Source organism: Rhinolophus ferrumequinum, chromosome 19, assembly GCF_004115265.2.
Source record: "Rhinolophus ferrumequinum isolate MPI-CBG mRhiFer1 chromosome 19, mRhiFer1_v1.p, whole genome shotgun sequence".
Classification (NCBI taxonomy): Eukaryota; Metazoa; Chordata; class Mammalia; order Chiroptera; family Rhinolophidae; genus Rhinolophus; species Rhinolophus ferrumequinum.
In genome coordinates, this window is record NC_046302.1 from 54,693,844 (window position 1) to 54,714,742 (window position 20,899).

General features: G+C 38.3%; 1 protein-coding gene across 1 annotated transcript in view; it reads right to left on the minus strand.

The window, feature by feature from the left end:
• The window catches only part of RTTN (rotatin), a 126,160-nt gene that overhangs the window by 79,595 nt on the left and 25,666 nt on the right, over positions 1–20,899 (minus strand). The window contains exons 12-22 of the mRNA XM_033087793.1: positions 17,384–17,596; positions 16,054–16,166; positions 14,815–14,941; positions 12,261–12,386; positions 11,602–11,718; positions 10,468–10,607; positions 7,517–7,688; positions 6,051–6,150; positions 3,878–3,966; positions 3,366–3,483; positions 337–433 (exon numbers count right to left, since the gene is read on the minus strand). Coding sequence (XP_032943684.1) covers positions 337–433; positions 3,366–3,483; positions 3,878–3,966; positions 6,051–6,150; positions 7,517–7,688; positions 10,468–10,607; positions 11,602–11,718; positions 12,261–12,386; positions 14,815–14,941; positions 16,054–16,166; positions 17,384–17,596 — 1,412 coding nt within the window. The remainder of the gene's footprint in view (positions 1–336; positions 434–3,365; positions 3,484–3,877; positions 3,967–6,050; positions 6,151–7,516; positions 7,689–10,467; positions 10,608–11,601; positions 11,719–12,260; positions 12,387–14,814; positions 14,942–16,053; positions 16,167–17,383; positions 17,597–20,899) is intronic.

Below are 20,899 nucleotides of genomic sequence, written 5' to 3' on the forward strand. Positions count from 1 at the left end.
GCCATCCGAAACATCTTCCTAAAGGTTTTTTTAAATAAGATATTAAAGAAAATGCATGCAAACTTGAGCGTATGGACGAAAAATGTATTACTGACCAAGATTACTGCAATGTTTAAATCCGTACTTAGTAATGTTCAAAAATACAAGTTCAGGATGAGTTTTTCAGCCAATGGGCTTTTCAATGCTGTATACTCAACCAAAAATCATACCGTGGTGTATCTACCTTGGAAAGCATAAGCTGCATAAGTCAGAGATTTCCATGTGTCATGGAAGATTGCATCAGAAACCTCAGATAAATAATTGAGAGTAAAAAACGTTTTAAGTCTTAGAGCTCACCACATATCCATTCTTGATACTTCATCAAATAAAAGAAGGCAAAATAATGCTCCAACCTCAGTCACGATGGTACAATCCTCGTGAAATATCAAGGAAACTGGGAAATAAAAAGAAGCATAAGTTTATGAAATATTTTTACCTCTAGAAAGAATGAATTTCCAATTTCAAATATCTTAACTCGAAGGGAAGGGACGCCATACTCATTAACCCAGGTAAACTGACATCACTAAAACAGTGGCTCTCAAATTTCCAAATGCATGTGAATCATCGGACCGGCTTGTGACACACAGCAATGCTGTCCCGTGGGTGTGGGTGGGACTGTGGGGCCCAGACGACACAGACCCACTCACCAGATAGCGCCTGGTTTCAGTTCACCAGAGATGCACACTGACCCAGCAGCGTCTATGAAGGATTTGCCAAGTCATCTCACTAACTAAAGTTCGCTCACTGAAAGCTCTCCTTATTTTATAATATCTTCCCTTTCCTATACATATAATCCTAGAACTTGGGACTGACTTTAAAACGAGCTTGCGCTGGTGATGTTGTTTCGGTTTGTGTGTCCTGTTTATTACAACGAGCTGATGGAAAAGGAAAGTTGTCTAAACTAATACACATAGTGTGGGTACCAACCACTTCCTATTCAGCTAAGCGGCCTGGTCAAATCCTTGACATTAATAAGCCTCAGTTTTCACCTCTGTAACATTCCCAGTGCTACAGTTTCTTAGTGTTTGAAACTTAAGAAATTCTAACCAAACACGTATGGTGATTAAACCAATCATGCAGGAATGACAACATAACACAGTTAGCAAAAACAGGGAAGCCACAAAAAAATTAGTTTTGTAAGAAGGTATTTTTCCTAACTACAAGAAAAGGAAAACATTGTTATATCATTGGCATAATTAAAAATAGCAATGAAATCAAAAGTAAAAAAACGGAGATACATGTACGAAATTGTGATAAAGTACACATTTCATATCAGTGGAAACAGAATGAGCCATATGTCCAAATAATAAGAAATTATTGCAATACAATTGCCTACAATATGGAAAAAATAGATTTAGATCCCTGCCTTACACTATATACCAAAATCGATTTGAAGGAGACTAAAGATGTTTTTTAAACAACACTATAAACATAGTACGAGAAAGTACAAAAGCATATTTGGAATTTTGAATTTGGAATCGGAGTAGGCCCTCCTTTCAGAGCATGATGAAAAAATCCCACTTGCTGTAACAGAAAAGCTTTATGTATTTCCATAAAATATTTAAAGTTAAAGATATACTAAATACATTTTAAAAGATAGAAAAGTTGGGAGAAAATAGTCACATAAAATCAGGCATAGGTTTTATATTTATGTTACAAAAGAAATCCTGTAAGTCACTAAAAACAAATTAAATTTCTTCCTTTTCTCTTGTATTTAATTTCTGAAATTCCAGCTTAGATGTCACATTTCCTGGAAGCATTCTCTGATGTTTCCCTACCACCCAGTCTACTCAGGAGCACTTCCACTGGGTGCATGAATTCCACTATTACAGGTATTATTATTACACTGCATTATGTATTTTTCGGTCTCCACGAGGGTCACTTACCAGGCTCATCAAACTATCCCTAGGGTCCAATGTTGCCCCTAACACACAGTATGTGCTCAATAAATGTTTCCCAAGGAAGGCATTTTCCTGGGTGAGCACCTGGCTGAAAACTAGTTTGGGGGAACACACTGTCTTCTGCATCCAGCCCCACTGCTGCTGCTGCTGCTTCTGGAATGGGCTTCACACCCCAGGACATGGCCCTTTTTCTGGCAAGCATTGGGCTCAATAAACCCTTTCTTTTAGAGGAAAAGAACAACAAACAAACTAACTAAATTTACCATAAAACTAAATCCATTAATGAGAGAAACTGTAACCCATTTTCAGACTCACTAATTTTTGCAAACATCAACGAGACAGAAAAATTGTTAAATACCCAAAGGGCAAATGATGGTGCCTCAGGAAGAGACTCTGACTCTAGTAGGTGCTCCTAAGAAGTAATTACCCACAGGATTCAAGAAAACCAGATACTGAAAGCTGCTACTCTTCCAGATCGATCTATAAAATAATTACAAAATTTTACACTCTATTCAAAATGTTACGAGCCTGAACGCAGTAAGTCTATGTAGAACTTTATCTGGTTTGGATCTTTACCAATGCTCTTAAATAAACTGTGTCCTGTTCACTTGGCAAGCAGAAACCATTAGAAGAAAATGCTTAAATAAAATCACTATGTTCTAATCCATATTCTGATAATATTTTGGACCATATGAGTAAATCATTTAGCTCTCACATATCTGACAATTGATAAGGTTAAGCCTACTGAGACCCTTGATCAAGATGTCCCTTACAGAATATTTAAAAGCAGTGGCCTAAACTTCTAGGGAAAAAAAGAGCAAGATATGTTACCAAGCTCTCTATTGAGAATAGTCAGAAGAATAACAAAATTGCATGGAATTTTTCCATCTTAACACATTATTAAATTACAGCCAAACCACAATAGGTTTAAAAAAAAAAATCACACTTCACAAAATGTAGTAAATAAATGAATGCTCAGAGTCATTCGCTTTGGTCCAGTCCCCACCCCTCACAGATTGGGTCTACTTTGGGCCAGTTTAACAACAGAATCAGGTATCATACCAAAGGGTCAGGACATAGAGGCACAAGCCAAACAAGAATGAGGAAACATGCTAGAGAGAAGGCAGTAATGACAGCAGCTGCAGCTTTCCTCTTTACAGGTAACAGTTAACTGAGCACCAAACTAGCTCCATTGAGGCACAAAGAACAATGGGGCTTTAGCCTTTCTCAGCTCAAAGGTCTACTCAGTAAGAGGATTGTCAGGAAACTTCCACAAAAGTGGGAAACATTTTCTATTGCAATGGCTTTTTAGTGACTAAAAACTTTGTTATTCTGTTAGGAAAATGGAAGTAAATGTTAGCTACAGGTAAAGAATACCACTTAGAGCTCAACACTGATTGCATTAGAAGAATGTGTTTTGTTTACCTCTGAATAACAGGCTCAGGAGAGAAGACTGTTGTGAGAGGGAAACACGCAGGCCAGGGTCGCCACAAAGAACTTTCCTCAGGAGCGTGAGGCTCGGCTGTACTAGACATTCTACGACCTGGCCAAGAGGGGAAAACACCGTTATTTTATTGTCATCCGTTCTAAGGTGAGATAAAATATGCTATAACATCTGTACATTACATTCTTATTATACTTTTATTCTAAATTTTATGCTTTTATCAAAACTGTGTGAAACAAAAATGCAAATAAATATTAAGAATTATTTTTCACTGAAAATAAGTTTTGTATATACTTCTGCTACATATTTTATAGAAACGTTAAGATTGGTTTTGCTTTACAGAGACCCTACTCTTAGAAATAAAAAAAAATGAACAAGGCACGGGGTGTTATTCAGGATTTAAACTGCTAAGTACTTACCCAAATTCAGCTGAATTCACTTTCAGCTCTGATTTTAAAAAATACGAATCTGTAAAAATACACATTAGTCTTACCTCACCATCCTGACCCACACATTCATTTAAATACTCAATTATCTTGTCAATTAAGTGTAACTTTTTCACCACAGCATGCATTTTAATATCTGTAGACAAAAAAAGTGACTAAAGGTTAAAGAACATTTTCTGTTGTTTTGAAAATACAGAACAGATATCCACATAATTTTCAAACTATTAAAAAGTTACACCTGATGCTGAAATTAGAGGATGAAACTTTAAACTTGTTACCTAACATACATCTGAACAATTTGAAAACTTTTAAGTAACAAGCACATCTTACTCCTATAATGTAAACAATAAAACTGTTAAAAGAGAAAAATGAACTAGTTGCTCTGAAAAGTACTAGAATTTTATGTATACAAATGAATCCTTTTATTTGTATATGACAAGTTACTTTATATTGTTTCATTAACAATTCTTCTCTTTTCTAAATCCATAACCTCAAAATGTTTAGAATTCTCCAGTTGATGTGTAAATACACGTACGACTTGCAACATGATCATTTTTCTATTACTAAAAGATCGCTAACCTCAAACTGTCAGTAGCAAAAAAAAAGGGGGAGATTGTAACATACTCTATATACTTCTGAAGAATTGAATTCTTTTTATAAGCACATATGTGTATCTGTACATTGCTATGGACTGAATGTTTATGTCTCCCCAAAATTCATATATAGAAACCTAATTTCCAACGTGATGGTTGGTACAGGAGGCGGGGCCTTTGGGAGGTGGTTGGGTCATGAGGGTGGAATCCTTGTGAATGAGATCAGTGCCCTTAGAAAAGAGACCCCAGAGAGCTTTCCTGCCCCTTCTCCATCTTTTCCAAGAAGAAGTAGGCCCTCAGCAGACACCAAATCTACTGGCACTTTCATCTTGGCCTTCAGCCTCCAGGACTATGAGAAATAAATTTCTGTTGTTTATAAACCACCCCGTCTATGGTATTCTAGTATAGCAGCCGGAACAGACTAAGACATTAACTAACTAACTAAGTAACTCTCTCTCGCTCTCTCTGTCTCTCTCTCGCTCTCTCTCGATATTACTGGCTCCAAATATTCTAGTTGCTTATGGATTAGTTACAAGTATTTAAAAACTTGCAGACAAATTTTCTTAATTTGTTCTCCTATATTCCCAGTGAATACATACATTAAGAAAAACATACACAAATGTACATACTCATATTGAATTAGAAACTATCACTGTAACTACCTTTAGCTGCCACTTTAACAAAAGAAGTTTCCCCTGTCCCCCAATGTAGTACATACCAAAGGTATACACTGTACTTTTGAAATGTTAACAACACAGAAAGAATACTTCCTAAAACAATTTTTTGATTTTTTGAGCCAAGGCTCTCCACATTTTCTAAAGTCTTATTGTCTGTAGTCTGTATTATTGTTACTAAAGCCAAAAACATATTGCATATACTTTTTCAAATTACTCTCTCATTCCAGTTTCCACTAATGCCAGGATAGAAAAGTTAACCAGGCCCCATCTTCCAAGTTAGAAAAAAATCTTTATATGTAAGTACAAAGCTATCATTTCTCTCAAATATTAAAGATAAATTACATGCATCACATATAGGGAAAAATAAAAAACTAACCCAAAGAAGGGAAGCCTAGGGAATAACAACATTACAAAGTTAACAGTATGTTTTACAAGGTGTTTTTAAAAATAAGCCTTTAAATGAAATACATAGTTATAATACATTCTTTTTATTTTACCCACCCACAAAGTGTTGTTTGATTGATTTCTCTAAGCAAGAAGGAACAAACTAAAAACATGTACTAGGTAAACTGAGAAAGGAATATGCAATTTACTGTTAGAATTGTATCAATATTTTAGAAGGAAGATGATTCTATCAAATGACATTCTACAGCTCAATAACGATAATGCAGACCAGGAGTCCACACACTTTTTCTGTAAAGATCTAGATGATAAATGGGTCAAGCTCTCCTGGCCATAGATGGTCTTTGTAGCATATTCTTTGTTTTCGTTTTTGTTTTTTTTAACAACTCTTTAAAAATGTAAAAACCATTCTTAACTCAAGAGCTATAAGAAAGACTGGCCACAGGCTAGCTCTGGCCCACAAAGCCTGGCTCGCCCACCTGATACTACTACACAACAATCTAAAATCCCATTATCAATAGGGCAGCCATTGTTTTAGAAGACATTACCTTGCATAATCACAGCTAACTGTTCCGCAGCTGACTTTCTTAAAACAAGGTCAACGTTATCTGAGATAAAGATTTCATACACCTTTTCAACAGTCTCCAACTGCAAATCAAAAATAAAATAATTTTTTTTGTCTATTTCCAATTTCCCAATAAAATTTTATAGTTCATACCCTAAGAAGAAAAGCTCAAAAAGTTAACTTATTTAAATAATTGATATATTTACATATAAACTTACAACAATGACATGTTAGGTCAGGGAGGAAGTTAGGACCTAAACCAAAGAGCCATCCTGTCCAATGAGCCTCTGCTAATGTATTTTTACTAGGAAGTCATTCCTAAGCCATTAGCCACCTACAGTTCCACGGGAAACATCCGCAGGTAGTAAGTACCATGAAACCCTGAGACCAGCAACCGCAGACATGTGACTCGGGACTTTCTGCTTCTCCAGGAAGCCGCCAGCTGGAACGCCCTTGGCTCTCTCGCTTTCCTCCCTCTTAGAGACCACGCGGCAGGCAGTTCTCTGGGACATGCTTCCAGCAGGCCCATCTAGCCACCCCCAGTACCAGTCCCTGACTGTCAGTTCATGCCAGGACAGAGTCGGAGGTGGCAAAACTCGGGGGGAAAGGGGAGAAGAGAACAAAGACCACACTGCTCCTTTCTCGGCCCCACTGCTATCTGCTGGCCCTCACATGGACTCACAGGGCAGTTCTAGAACAGCCTCTCCCCGCCTTCCTCTCTACCACACACAGTGCACAGGAGTGACGACCAGTGCTGAGCGCTCAGGGAGTCCCCAACAGGAGCTGGTATGTGGCTGGGGGAAGATTCTGCAGGCCACCTTCCAAGGCTGTCACATGGCCCCAAACATCGAGGTAGAAGCGCACTGAATGTGTTTCCCATTCTTAAAAATCCATTGTGTCCCATGAGGCTCCACAGTACTGCCACAGGCTGGGGGGCTGGTCTACACCTAAAAGAGAACCTGCCTTTGCCGGCGTAGTCTTGTTTTCCACTCATAATGAAGAGGCTGAAAATTTTTATCATAGGAATCTTTCCTTTTTTGCTGTTATAGGCAATTTCCAACATAAGAACAAGAAGAATCCCCAATAGTTTTATGTGAGGGACAGGTATTTTTAAGAGTTATCACAGAATTTCTTCCCACTAGGTTAGCTTTACGTTGAACCTCAGATACTGTTCAAATTCATTGCATGTCCAACATATATACTAAATGAAAAGGGACATACTGCCTGTCACAGAGCAGGCACTCACATAATAGCTGTCCCACACATAAGTGCACCCAGAAGCCACGCAGTGTCAGAGCACAATTTCTAACTAGCCATGAATAACCACATTTGAAGCGACCACTGCTGTCCCTCCCTGGTGCATACACCCACTGAAGGATGAAACGTAATGTACGCGATGTACAAATGTGTCAAACAACCACACAGTACAAACTCAAAAGTCAGAGTCACCTTAATAATCAGTTCTCTTCTGTCATCCAATTTGAGTTCAATAGGTTTTTTCACAATAAATAAATTAGTAACTCGGGAGAGAACTCGGGCATCGATTGAAGGGCGCTTTCCATCAGCCCCTGCTTCCCCCGTGAGATGACATGCTAGAAGCTTTAATGCCAGCGAACGGACCCTGAAGAAACAAAGTGTGAAAAAAAAAAAAAAGAAAAAGAAACAAAGTGTGTTAAGTCACAATTCTATAACATACAAATGTCTATAAATTAGAAAGCCCTATAATCACAACAAATTATTATATAGGAACACAACAATTAGCCATGCTTATACTATTACTGGTAAGATTTCACTTTTTCTGTGAAAATATTTAGTGTATAACTACAATTATTCTTTCAGTTTTATATTTACAAATAAACACCAGGAATAAAGACTACTCAATAATTACAAATAAAGAGACAGACTCACTGAGTATCACTGTGAACTTCAGGAAGCCAACCTGCAAACTAAAGTGTAACTCCTCACTCCAAGTCTAGTGATCTGTATCACTCCTGAAAACTACCACCGGCCCCCAAACAGTCTCAACATGAGGCTGAACCTCCAGGGCAGTAATCACACTGATAACTAAAGTGTGATTTCACAACATGTATAAAAATGTCACACTGGAGATCAAGTAGATTCCCTCAAATAGGAAAATGGAAGTACTTTGGATTCCCATCAAAATTCTATTTCATCTGGAATGGATCAGGCTTAAGGTCAGTTGAGTGCAAGGTGGGAGGTTTCAAAAAAAATTAAATACTGCATGACATCAGACAATGAGAGAAAAACGAAAACCCACCAAGTGGACGAAGGGCTGAGCTGGAAGCTACTGAGAGAACCAGTCACCTATCGCTCCTGACAGGTTCTTGAACTACATGGAAACTGGGCAAATTTTAAGAGATAATCCAAGCTCTGGTTTTTAACTACCACTTATAATAAGACAACAATTAAAACCTGGGTGTCCAGGGAGGGCCCCCCCCCACAACCCCGGCTGGGTCACCTTGCTGTGCCCTGTCACCCTGTCCTAACACTGTTGTGAAGTCGCCGTATCCCAACACTGATCTCGCTTTACTGCAATGACTCGAGTGTAACTGATAAGCTTTCTCTTCTGAATTACACGCCCAATTCAGGAAGGGCAGTGCCTCCTGCTCTGTTCCCACAGCAATCACGGCTCCTAGGTACACAGTAGACACTCGGTAAGTGTGGCCGAAATCTAAGCAGTGATTTACTATAATATTGTTAACATCAACTTCAGAGGACTAATATTTACTCCAAGATGGTGTGGGAAGTCAGGCAAACTCTCTCCCTCTCCCATTTGCTGTTACCTCCTGCAAGCTTAGAACAGCTAACACCTACATAATGCTTTTCCTCTGTGCCTTTCATTATAAGCCAGAGCTATCTGTACTAAAATCTGAGGTTGTCAGTTTAGGGACAGCCACCACCCCCAGTAAGACAGCTAGAGTGGGACATGCAAAGCATGTATTTAGGCATCTCCTCCACTGAATGCAAATTTAGGGTCTTTTTAGGTTTAGCCGAAGGCACCAGAGGCCGGTTACTCCTTTACACTTACTTCTTTCCATGACTATGTTTTGAGCATATGTATGTCCAAGGTAGTCTCTGCAGTGCTAAGGATGTAAAGATTAGCCAATGGACAGGGTTCCCGTGTAATGGAGTTTATGGTCGGGTGGGATGGGGGAGAATTAATCAAATAATGAAAACAAAGACGGAATTCATGTTGTCCTAGTTCTGTGTAATAGAGCCGTGCCAAGGAGAGGTCTGGCCTCGCCCTCAGCTCCTGGGAGGGGATCTCCAAGTCCCTGGAATGTCCTGCCTGATAACAACGTCTGTATTTACCTGGACACCTTCGGCCCTCAAAGGTGAACAGGAAATTAACTTCTATTGTACTCAATCACCAAATTTCAGGTAGGACGTACTGCAGAGGCACCTCGCTGAGGATGCCACCCAGGCCTCTGGGAGCTGTGTGGGTCAGGCCCCGGGGCGCACTCACTCCACCTGGCCTGCTGCTTCCTGCATCCCCCATAACTGAACTCTACACGACAGAGGCTTTTACACTCTCTCCTTTCAGCTTTCCTCCTCCCATTCTCTTAAGATTTTATTTTCTTTCCACCTACTTCCTTTTTTCAGTCTGATCATCTACTTATAAATAAGCCGCTGTGTTACCCTGATGTAAGGACTGGGGAGAACAAAATTGCCTATTGTCAAAAGAACAGCTATGTGTTCCTCTTCATCACTGTTTCTCCGTCTTGACTCTAAGCTTTTTTTCTCTTCTCAGTGAGGGAAAATCTAACCACTGTTAACCTAAAGAGAGTAACAGAAAACATTCATGCTGCACTGACAGAAAGGGAGGAAGACAACATGCTTCTCCTTTTCTTTTAGTTAAAACGATGCTTACATTACGCTAATGGTGGCGGAAAGGACACTTTTTCAGTGTCCTCAAATAAGAGGACAAGCCAAAGGAGATTAAACTACCTGCGTCCTCTGGGACAGGAGGCAAGTGGTCCACTACCCTTTTATGAAAAACTTAATTTTCAGAATATTTAGAAAAGGATCCCTCAGGAGGCTAACAATTTCTAAAGAGAAGAGCCAAGACGAATGCTCTAGTATAATTTCGCAATCTGTTTGCCTCCTGGCTCTCCGCCTGCCCACAACACTCCTGAACTGCACTGAGCCCTGCTGGAACTCACTCAGATCTGACAACTGGGCTGGAAAACGCAGACACATGGCAGGAAACATTCAAAGCCCCTGGATCTGTTTACAACCTCACACACTGGTGTCCTCTGGTCCCCCAGAGGAGACTCATGTTCCTTTACCATCTGCAGTCCTGCTGCCTCAGGTTGACACAACAGCCATGCTGCACCTTCTTAGACTCTCTTACACTCAGAAGACTCTGCTGTACTTACGACGGCTTCTTCACCAGCAGGAGTCGCAGCAGGGACTTGAACTGGGTGGTACAGGGGAGAACCCCGTCGCCTCCCTCCGAACTCGCTTTGCTTAGAAGAAGAATGCAGTTACCCAAAGGGTCTTCTGTGTCAGCGTAGCCCTAACATTTCACACAAACACAAAACACCGTTTGATCTGATACATTATTTCTTAACTTCTTAACTTGAAAATAAGACTTTTATTCAGTTGTCAGGTCACTCATAAATTTCTCTCAATTCAGTTGAAAAGTCACTTTTCAAAATCACCTACGAGGTAAGAAGCCTACCTACAACTGTATTTAGAAAATAATAATGAAGAACTTCAGGAAAACATGCCAACTCTCTTGACACTTGCCAATTTCTCTATTTTCCAAGATTCGAGAGGTGGCACCTTCCCGAGCTGAGGTACTTCCCACATGTGCAGACCTGTGTCCACAGCACGAACGTGGAGTGCTCCAGACGCATCCTCGTGGAGCTGAGCCCGGTAGGCGTCACCGCACGAGGCCCGGCTCTTCTAAAGCTAGGACCGCTCCTATAATGGCGTTTCCCACCTCCGCCTTCTCATCCAAGGGGCGAGGGACCTGACTCCCCCCACTCCTTTAGTGCCCAGAAGAACTGCTCTAAAAGCTGTTTCGTCCGAGACTTTATTCATCAAAGTATCACTCTAGTCACACAGATGCACGGGCAGAATTCACGAAGCAAGTTCAGTTATGTCAAGTCTGCTTAGAAAGCCCTGTTAGCTTTGCCCAAAAGCCTTCATACAAGGCTGAATTCTACTTCTCCCAGTCACTGCTAAATGCCTGAGCGCAGTCCTTACCCTCACGCCCAGATGACTGGGTGTGACTTAGCAGTGACTGGGAGAAGTAGAACTCAGCCTTGTATGAAGGCTTTCAGGCAAAGCTAGCAGTGCACGTGGCTGATATACAGGTGCACACACATATGCTATCCTGGTCTAAGCTCCTGCCAGAAACATGACAGACGTCCACTTCCTGTTCACTTTTCCAGGGTGCTTTCACAGCTTCTCCCCAACAGGACAGCTCCGCTGTTTGCTGCACTTACACCCATCACACTCACCAAGAATAAATGGCGTTATAGCCAAGGAACGGCAGAGAGTACCTGTAGCACAGGAATGACGGGACAGAGAGCCTCAATGAACTTGTTCCAGGTCACAGCCGTCATCACCAACCGTCCCTGCAGCAGATACAGCAGGATGGCCTTGGCGGCAGCATTCACCTGCGCAACAACACAGAATAATCAATGGAATGAAGGGTCCCACCGAGTCACCTTACGTACCTGGAACACCATACAAAATCTGGAAAGCTGCCATAATTAACATCTGTTCCTTCAAATGTTCATGTTGCCGTAGCACCAGCTTACATCCTGCTCTCAACCAGTCTCTCCCCACTTCGTGATTTCCTTTTTTTACCTTTAAGGTATATTCTTTACTGAATAAAAATGTCAGTCATTGACATAAACTGATTATTATAATTACCATATAGTTCTCAACATCTTAGGTGAAAAACATAAGTAAACAGTTTTATCTGAATTCTTTGAGAACAAGTATGCCCTGTATTTTGATTCTCACATTTTCTTTAACATTTCTTTTTCTTAAAAAAAAAACAAAAAAAAAACACCTCAACTAAACCCATGCATCAAAGACAAGTTTCTTTTCCATTTCTCATCATATTATCTAATTATATTAGGATATTACCTTGATTTAGCTGAGTATCTAAAGAAATGTGCAGTTTTTGGTACTTACTTTAAACAAGCCATACCTCATTTTTGGGCTCTTGAATGCCGAATGCAGAGATTTCATACAGAACTTTTGGGTGGAGTAGAAAATGAATTCCATTACAAAGTGAAGACACAGGTTTAGCAACAGTATGGACACCTAAACATTCCTATAAAATAAAACAAAAAGTTTTTAAAAATCAGTGTCACTGATTTTTTTGAAAGAATTCCTATCTTCTGTTTATAATTCAATTCCAATTTTACTTCTGACTTCACTGAAACTTTTCTTTTACCTCAAGAGGAGGAAAAGATTCTCTTGCCTAACAGTTTTTGAGTCTATATGAGATATGCATGATGTTACTTTCTGCCAACAAGCAGAGTTTTGATAAGTTAAATAATCAAACTGCTGAGACAATCAACTATCTTAAAGTTTTTCATAATATTAGACATAAAAGAAATAAATAACATAAACTATATACTCAAAAGAATTAGAGCAGGAACTCAAACAGATATTTGTGCACCCATGTTCACAGAAGCACTGTTCACAATACCCAAAAGATGGAAATAACCCATATGTCCACCAACAGATGGATGGATAAACAAAATGTGGTATATACGTATTAGGGTGGTGCAAAAGTAATTGGGGTTTTTGCAATTATTTTTAACCTTCTGAACCACAATTACTTTTGCACCAACCCAATACAACAGAATATTATTCAGCCTTAAAATGAAATGCAATTCTAATCTATGCTATAACATGGATGAACCTTGAAGATATTATGTTAAGTAAAATAAACCAGACACAAAAAGACAGAATTATATGATTCTACTTAGATGAGATACCTATAATAATCAAATTCAGATAAAAAGTAGAATGGTGGTTGTCAGTACCTGGGGAAAGGGGGAATAAGGAACTATTGTTTAATGGGTACAGTTTCAATTTCGGAAAATTGAAAAGTTCTGGAGATGAATAATGTTGATGGTTGCACAACAGTGTGAATGTACTTAATGCCGCTTAACTGTACACTTAAAAATGGTTAAGATGGTAAATTGAATGTTATGTATATTTTACCACAATTTTTAAAAAGCATATTAAACATAGCTGAGGAAATAAATAGTGCACTGAATGACAGCACTGAGGAATCCCATCCAAACAAAACAAAAAAAGATCTGGAAAATATAAAAGAGGGATTAAAAGACACAAAGAGTAAAATAAAAAGGTCTGACATAGATCTAACGAGAGTTCCACTGGGAGAGAACAGCAAGGTTAAGAGAAATAATCATGACTGAGAATTATCCAAAAATGAGGGCAGCCGTGAGTCTTCAGATTAAAGAGTACTAAACAAGGTAAATTAAAAACAAAAATTTATACAAAGAAACATCTCAATAAAACTGCAGAAGACCAGAGACAAGTAAAAGATCTTAAAAGCAACTAGGAAAAAATATGTAAGAAATCATAATTTAACTGATAGCAGACTTCTCAACAATGATAGAAGCTGAACAGGACAAAGCTGTACCAACCAAGTGCTAAGGGAAAATAGCAGCCAATCTATAATTCTATAACCAGCTCTACTATCATCCAAGAGTAAAGGAAAATCAAAACATTTTCAAACACATGTACCATTAGTCACAGACTGTCATTGAAAATACTGAAAAATTTATTTCAGTAAAATGTAGATTGAACCTAAATATTTATCAATAAAGGAAGTATATTCAAACTAAAGGGCAATTAAGATAAATGACCTAGGTAAATATCAAATCCTATTAAATGAAAGGAATAGGCAGCAAAAACGTATATACAGTATGAAAAAAAATCCCTTTTTTTAAAAGACAAAACAATAATATATATTATTTATAAAGACATGCATACATAGTAAAAAATCTATAAAACAATGGATGGAAAGGGTAAACACCAACTTTATAAGGGTGGTTATCTTGGTAGAAGAAGGAAGAGGGAAGAGAAAGAAGATTCAGTTATAACTGTAATATTTTTTATTTCTCCGAACAAAAAAGAATCAGAAGTAAAAATGGCAAAATGTAAACATTTGTTATATATAGCTAGTACTTAAAAGAGTATTAAATACAAGAGGACAATTTCAAGAGTACATAGGAACATATATAATTTTCAATATTGTCCCATGTACAATGTTCTTTTCAATATTGAAACAGTTAATATTCGATGTACTATTCTACAATGAAATATTTTATTATTTAAAAACACAGAAAATATGTTTCAAAAGAAAAAGAAAAATATTACTAAGAAAACAAACCTGAAATTATAAAATTTAATACATAATAATCTAAAACTTTTCCTGAGCATAGAGATCACTTTTGAATACCTGGTAGAAGTCAACTTTTACTTACAATTTTTCCATCATTAAATAACACAACATAAATGTAATTCTTAATAAAACTTCTAATAAAGCAACTCAATTGCTAGACTTACTAAGGGAATTTAATAGAAGTTTCTCAGAGTTGACTAATAATTACCACCTGTTTTTATGGTAACAGTTCTTATATCTCATCCAAAAGGTCAAGTAATTTAATTTTGGAGTTATAAGAAGAGAATTCACTGTTAGTTTAAAAAAAAAAACTCACCTTAACAATTTCCAGACAGCAGTTGTAAGTTTCAACTTTCACTTGTAGCAATGGGTGAGACAACATACGTAGAAACACCTTCTGACTTTCTCCTTGTAGTAATGGACTAGCCTGTGCAGATTTCGAGCTGGTGAAAACATAAAACATCCAAGACCTCTAAGGCAAAGAAGTGACTACACAAAAGACGTTGAAAAGCATAATAGAAGGAATTTCTTCCTATTCCAGGTTCTCCGACTGTGATATTATGTAACTCACCCAATATTACTATTTACCCAAGCACACACTTGTTTCAAGGCAGAGACTATTCTCTCAAAAGTACAAAAAAAAAATATTTTTGGAATGTAAACTGGAATGTAAACTGGTATAGCCATTATGGAAAACACATGAAGGTTCCTCAAAAAATTAAAAATAGAATGATGTGATCTAGCAATCCCACTACTGGGTACACATCGAAAGGAAATGAAATCAGGATATTGAAGGGATACTTGCACCCCCATGTTCACTGCAGCACTATTCACAATAGCCAAGATATGGAAACAACCCATGTGTCCATCCATGGGTGATTAAGAAAATATGGTGTGTACACACAATGGAATATTATTCAGCCTCAAAAAATAAAAAAATGAAAAATAAAGGAAATCCTTTTATTTGTGACATGAATGAAACCAGAGGACATGGTGCCAAGTAAAATAGGCCAGACACAGAAAAATAAACGATGCATGATCTCACTTATATGTGGATCTAAAACAGTCAAATCCATAGAAGCAGAGAGTAGAATGTAATTGCCAGGGGCAGAGGGTTTATCAATTAAAAAATAAGTAAATAATCAAATGTTCTTGAATACTTGGCTTGAATGCATACCAAAACAAAAGTATAAAAATCCAAGGATAATTCATTTTGATTAGAGGCATGACATTTTTAAAGTTTACTCTTGAATAAAACAGTTAACTGTCCTAGTGCATTTGTACATGTACAGCTGGAAGGTCAGACACATATAAATTTAAATTAAAATATAATCATAATAAAATTTAAGACCAGTTTGAATTTCATTGCTCCTCAATTCACACACACACACACACACGCTATAATAACACTGCTGATCCTTGAACAATTCAGGGGTTAAGTTACTCACAACCCACTCAGTCAAAACTCTGCCTGTAACTTAAGTTGGCCCTTCACATATGCAATTCCCAACTGTGGATTGAAAGCACATAATCATATTAAGAAAAAAAATATTACATCTTTGAACAAATGCAGATGATTTCCTTTATTAGGGGGAAATGCTGATGATAGGAAAAGCTACGCAAGGCTTGGTCTGCCAGCTCCACTAATTCTAAGAGATTCTTCTCTCCCTAAAAAAGAATAAAACGGTAAATGTCAAGTTCATGTACAACAAAATTCTCTACAGCTAACTAAGCAGCTTCAAGAAATTAGATCATTCAGAGACCCTGACATTGTTCACAATTGCTTAAATCCACTTTTTCAACAAGCAAACTAAAAATGTCAGCCCAGGAAGGAAAATGTGCTATTATTTACCTCTAAGAAGCTTCAAGTTACAACCAAGTGGACTGATCCTTTGACTACTTACGTGTAGCCCCATCTCCCCAGTAACTATATCTCAAGACAGGGCTCAGGTTTGTATGATCCATTTCCCCCTTCTAACATCCTGACCTTTTCTAAGGACAAAAGGACAATCATATATGTATGGTTAATTGACAATGCAGAATGACACAGAAAGAATTCAACTTAAAGACAATTCAAAATTCTATCATGAAGGAAACAAGAAATCAGTGGCATCAAGATGTGGCAAAAAGAAAAAAGTGAGTAAATAAAGGAAAATTAGAAATAGGAGGTTCAGATAGAGGTTCAGATTAGAAATAGAGGTCCATGTAGAGGACAAGAGGAGTAATCATTTTGTCCCCAATTTTTCAAGATTTTCAGGGCCCATTTTGGTATTTTCAGACAGTAAACAACTATTGTAGTCAATGTTTAGGACTCATTAAGCCTTTCAGTGATAACATACTAAATAATATCCTAACAGTATCTCTAAAAGGAATAAAGAATTATGCATAATTATTGCTATAATATTGCACCTAAAGTCACCCTACTATCTTACAATCTTTAATTTTAATTTTAAAAATCATAACTTTAATTTTAAAAATCAGGCTTTGTGTGTGAGTAAATAAGGGCCTATAAAATGTTAAACAAAAGATGTGTCTATAAGTAAGCAATGGCCCTTATAATTCTGTTTATATCAATTGTCACTCTATTCATACACAGTAAGCCACTTCAAAGAAGAGGACTCACTGTAAAATATTACGACACTAATAATTACTACTGTTTTTAATATCCCTGGCCTCACAAATATATACTGCTCACTAATCTGCAGTCTTCATTTTGCTGTTATACAAATCCTAGTCTTTAATCTGATAATTAACCCACTCTGTAATAAGGTATCCCATCCCTAACAATTCCACAGCTGTCTGTCCATCAATTTGAAGAGTATAGGTTAAATTTTCTAAATATTTTATCAAAGAAACGTAAAAGAAACATTAACGAAACGTTTTACCTCCTTCCCAACATCAGACAGGAAGTTACAAGTACATTCAATTGAATAAACGGCCTCGGCAGTTCGTTTATAAATACTGTAGTTTTCAGAATTCAGCTGTTCCAAATAGGCCACAACAGCGTCATGAATATTTGGATACTCCAAAGAAATAGGCATGTCCAAAGAAACAAGAAACAACGCTGCTGACAGAGGCTCTGGTATCAAGTGGCTTGCCTTGATAAATTAAAAAACAAAAAAAATTTGTTAAATTTCTTTTAGAAAAACAGTTTTAAATAAACATGGTAGACTATAATCTTAACGTAGTTCAACTTTATTAGTAATTCTCTATCACAAAGTCTATGCTTTTCCAAAGAAAATTCTCTTCCCCAACACATCATCTATCTGTTCACTGCGCTTTTGTTCACTGCGATTTTTCTCTGCCCAGAATATCTCAACTGCAAATTTCAACTCTTTCCCAAAGCCTGGGATACAGGACACTTCATTCTTCCCCACACCAACACCCAGAACTCTCTCCCCCAAGGCCGTGCATCCTGTTCATACCTCTGCCGCTGAACTTAAGTTACAGGCCTTTTTCTCCAAGTATTTGGTACATATGCACACAAATCGCCAAAAAAATACAATAAACTCCTGAGGACAAGACCAGCTCCTCACACAGCTTGAACATGGGACCCAGGGCTTAGTAACTACACATTGAATGGAATAATACTCAAGTATAACTGAAGACTGATTTGAACAGAAACTGATTTTTTTATTTGGTTTTGTTTGTATTTTAGAGGGGAAAGGGGAAATTGAACATAATATTTAAGACAGCTTTAGAACATCAGAGAAGACTGACCCTTAATTAGATAAAATCAACAGGCCCAAATGAAATTTTATATCTTTTATAACCTTAAATCAATTGATTTAAACTGGAAGACTGTTTGGTTTGTTTTTTTCTTTTTTAATAACTCTAGCTTCATGAGAGGATTCTATGTATCAATTAAGACAATGAAAAGGATTAAACATTCAACATTCAGAGAAAATCACTTGGCAGAGCTCACTATTATGTCTGAAACGTTATCTTTATTAAAGTAAGTTTGGGCATGACTTAATTCATAGATAACCTATTTCACAGATAATCATTAACTGCCTGCAAGTCTAAAATTAAGAGCTGAATCAGCTTTTAATTCAAATAAAGCTGCCAAATGACATATCACAAACTATAGGAATCAAATTTTTAGGTTGCTAAATATATATATGTATATATATATATATATATATACATACATACATACACATATATGGATATATACATACATACACACACACATATAAAGACTATTAAGACAGCAGCTATCAGAAAGGCAAGAGAAATTTCATTATTCTGTGAAGAACTCTCCTACTGGGGAAAAAAGAGAGAAACTGAATTACCTGATCACCTATTATCCGCTCACCCGGCAGTCAAACATTTATTGGGTCCCTACTGTATGCCAGGTACCATTCCAGATCCCAAGAAACACCAGAGGAAGCAAAGCAGAACTTCTGCCCTCACGAAGCTGACATTCCAGGGGAGAAGACAGAGTAAACCACTACACTTCATAAGATGTCAGGTGTGGTTAGGGGTGCTGAGAACATTCTCACACAGGACGGGAGAGATGGAGAGCAACAGAGACGTGATGGGGAGTGGGACGGGGCAGGCCCTCTGATAAGGCGGCATTGAGTAGAGACCTGGAGGAGTCAGGGCCATGGGCATATGAGAGGGAAGCGCAAGTACAAAGGCTCAGAGACAGAGCACATTAGGCAGCAAGAAGGTCAAGGAGCTAGTGCTGAGGGACGGAGGCGGGGGCAGTGATGGTCAGATCAGGTAAGGCTTCCGGTCATAAGGACTGGTCCTAGAGAAAGTATGGCAAGGTTTCAAGCAAGTATAAGGGTCAGCCTGAAGAAAGCAGATGGGTGGAAGCTGAGAGACCACTAAGGAAGTTACTACAATAATCTAGGCAACATAGGATGGTGGCTTGAACTCAGGTAGTAAGAGTGGACATGGTGAGAAGTTCAGATTCTGGACAGATGTTAAAGGAGAAATAAATTTTGCAGGGGATCTAAGTGTGTGTGAAAGACAGGAATGAAGGATGACTTGAAGGTTTCTGCCCGATGAACCATCCACTGGAATGAAGGTGCCGTTTACTGAGACAGGGAAGAGTCCAGGAAGAACACACCATGAGGAAGTAAAGAATTTGGTTTGAGACAGGTTAATTGGGAGACAGCAACTGTTTCCAAGTGAGATGTCAAAGAGTATGGGGGATATATATGAGCTTGGGGATCCGATGACACGTGTGACCTGGACATACAAATTTGGGGTGTCAGCAGAGAGATGGCATTTAAAAACCATAAGTGGGATGGTGTTTCATGAGGGCCATGGTCAGTCCTGGGGTCCTACCCCTTTAAGAGGTTAGGAAAACAAATAGGAATTAGCAAAGGAGACTTAGTGAGTTGGGCACTGTGCTAAGACAGTAAATCTTCATGCATCTAACTCCAAGGCACTGTGTTCTGCTTTAAAAGAGCTTTCTCTGAGTCCAGTCAGAAAAATAAGAACGGCTAATGTGAGGATTCAACAAGCACTGAGCAGGGCGTCTGGCATATCACACTCAATAAATACTAACTTCCTTTCTTTCCTCTTCACCCACCTCTGAGGAATTCTGCCATTTTCACTCCGCACACCTCATTTGACACTCTGTCCTCTCAGCAACTCCCAGGGCCATGCTATGGTCCTACATCTAATCCTTGCACGGCCCGATGGACTGCCCAGTTTATGCCACAGACTGAAGACAGCTGTCCCACGTTACAAGCATTCGTCATATTCGGTTGGGACTGAAAGTGAAGCTATCTCAGTGCAAATCGATCACCACTATTGGATTAAAAAAAGAGTCAACAGCATCATCTCATGTGTGTTGGAGAGGAGAAAGATAGATGTTGTTTTCTCTAAATCTTGCCACTCAGTACCCATGGCATTCTCTAAGGGCTTGTTAGAAATGCAGACTCTCAAGCCCTAGCCCAGACCTACCTAATGGATCAGAATAAGCAAGTATATTCGCAAGAGCTCTAGGTGACCAGATTGCACATTATACTTTGAAAAGTGCTGCTCTGAATCAGTCAGCTTTACCAAATTAATAGATTTTATAGACCTCACTGCAAAAGCCACAGCCTTCTGGAATAAATACCTCCTGACCCTCAGTCAGACTGGCTAGCTGAAAGGGTCACAGAGACTCCTGGACGATGCCGTGGGATCCTGCTTCCAGCACAGGACCCATATTTTTACACCTTAATTCTCAGATGCTTCCCCCAAATAAAGTTCCCTTCATTTGTTTTACCAATTTGGTTTATCCAACCAGAACATTTATATTACCAATGCACTATTTTCACTTGTATATGGGTATTCTCCAAAATCATTTAAAGTCAGTAATTATCAATTACAGAACAGGCCTTCAAGGTCACTTTCAAACTCAGGAAATCTGCACATAGATTCATATTATCATTTTC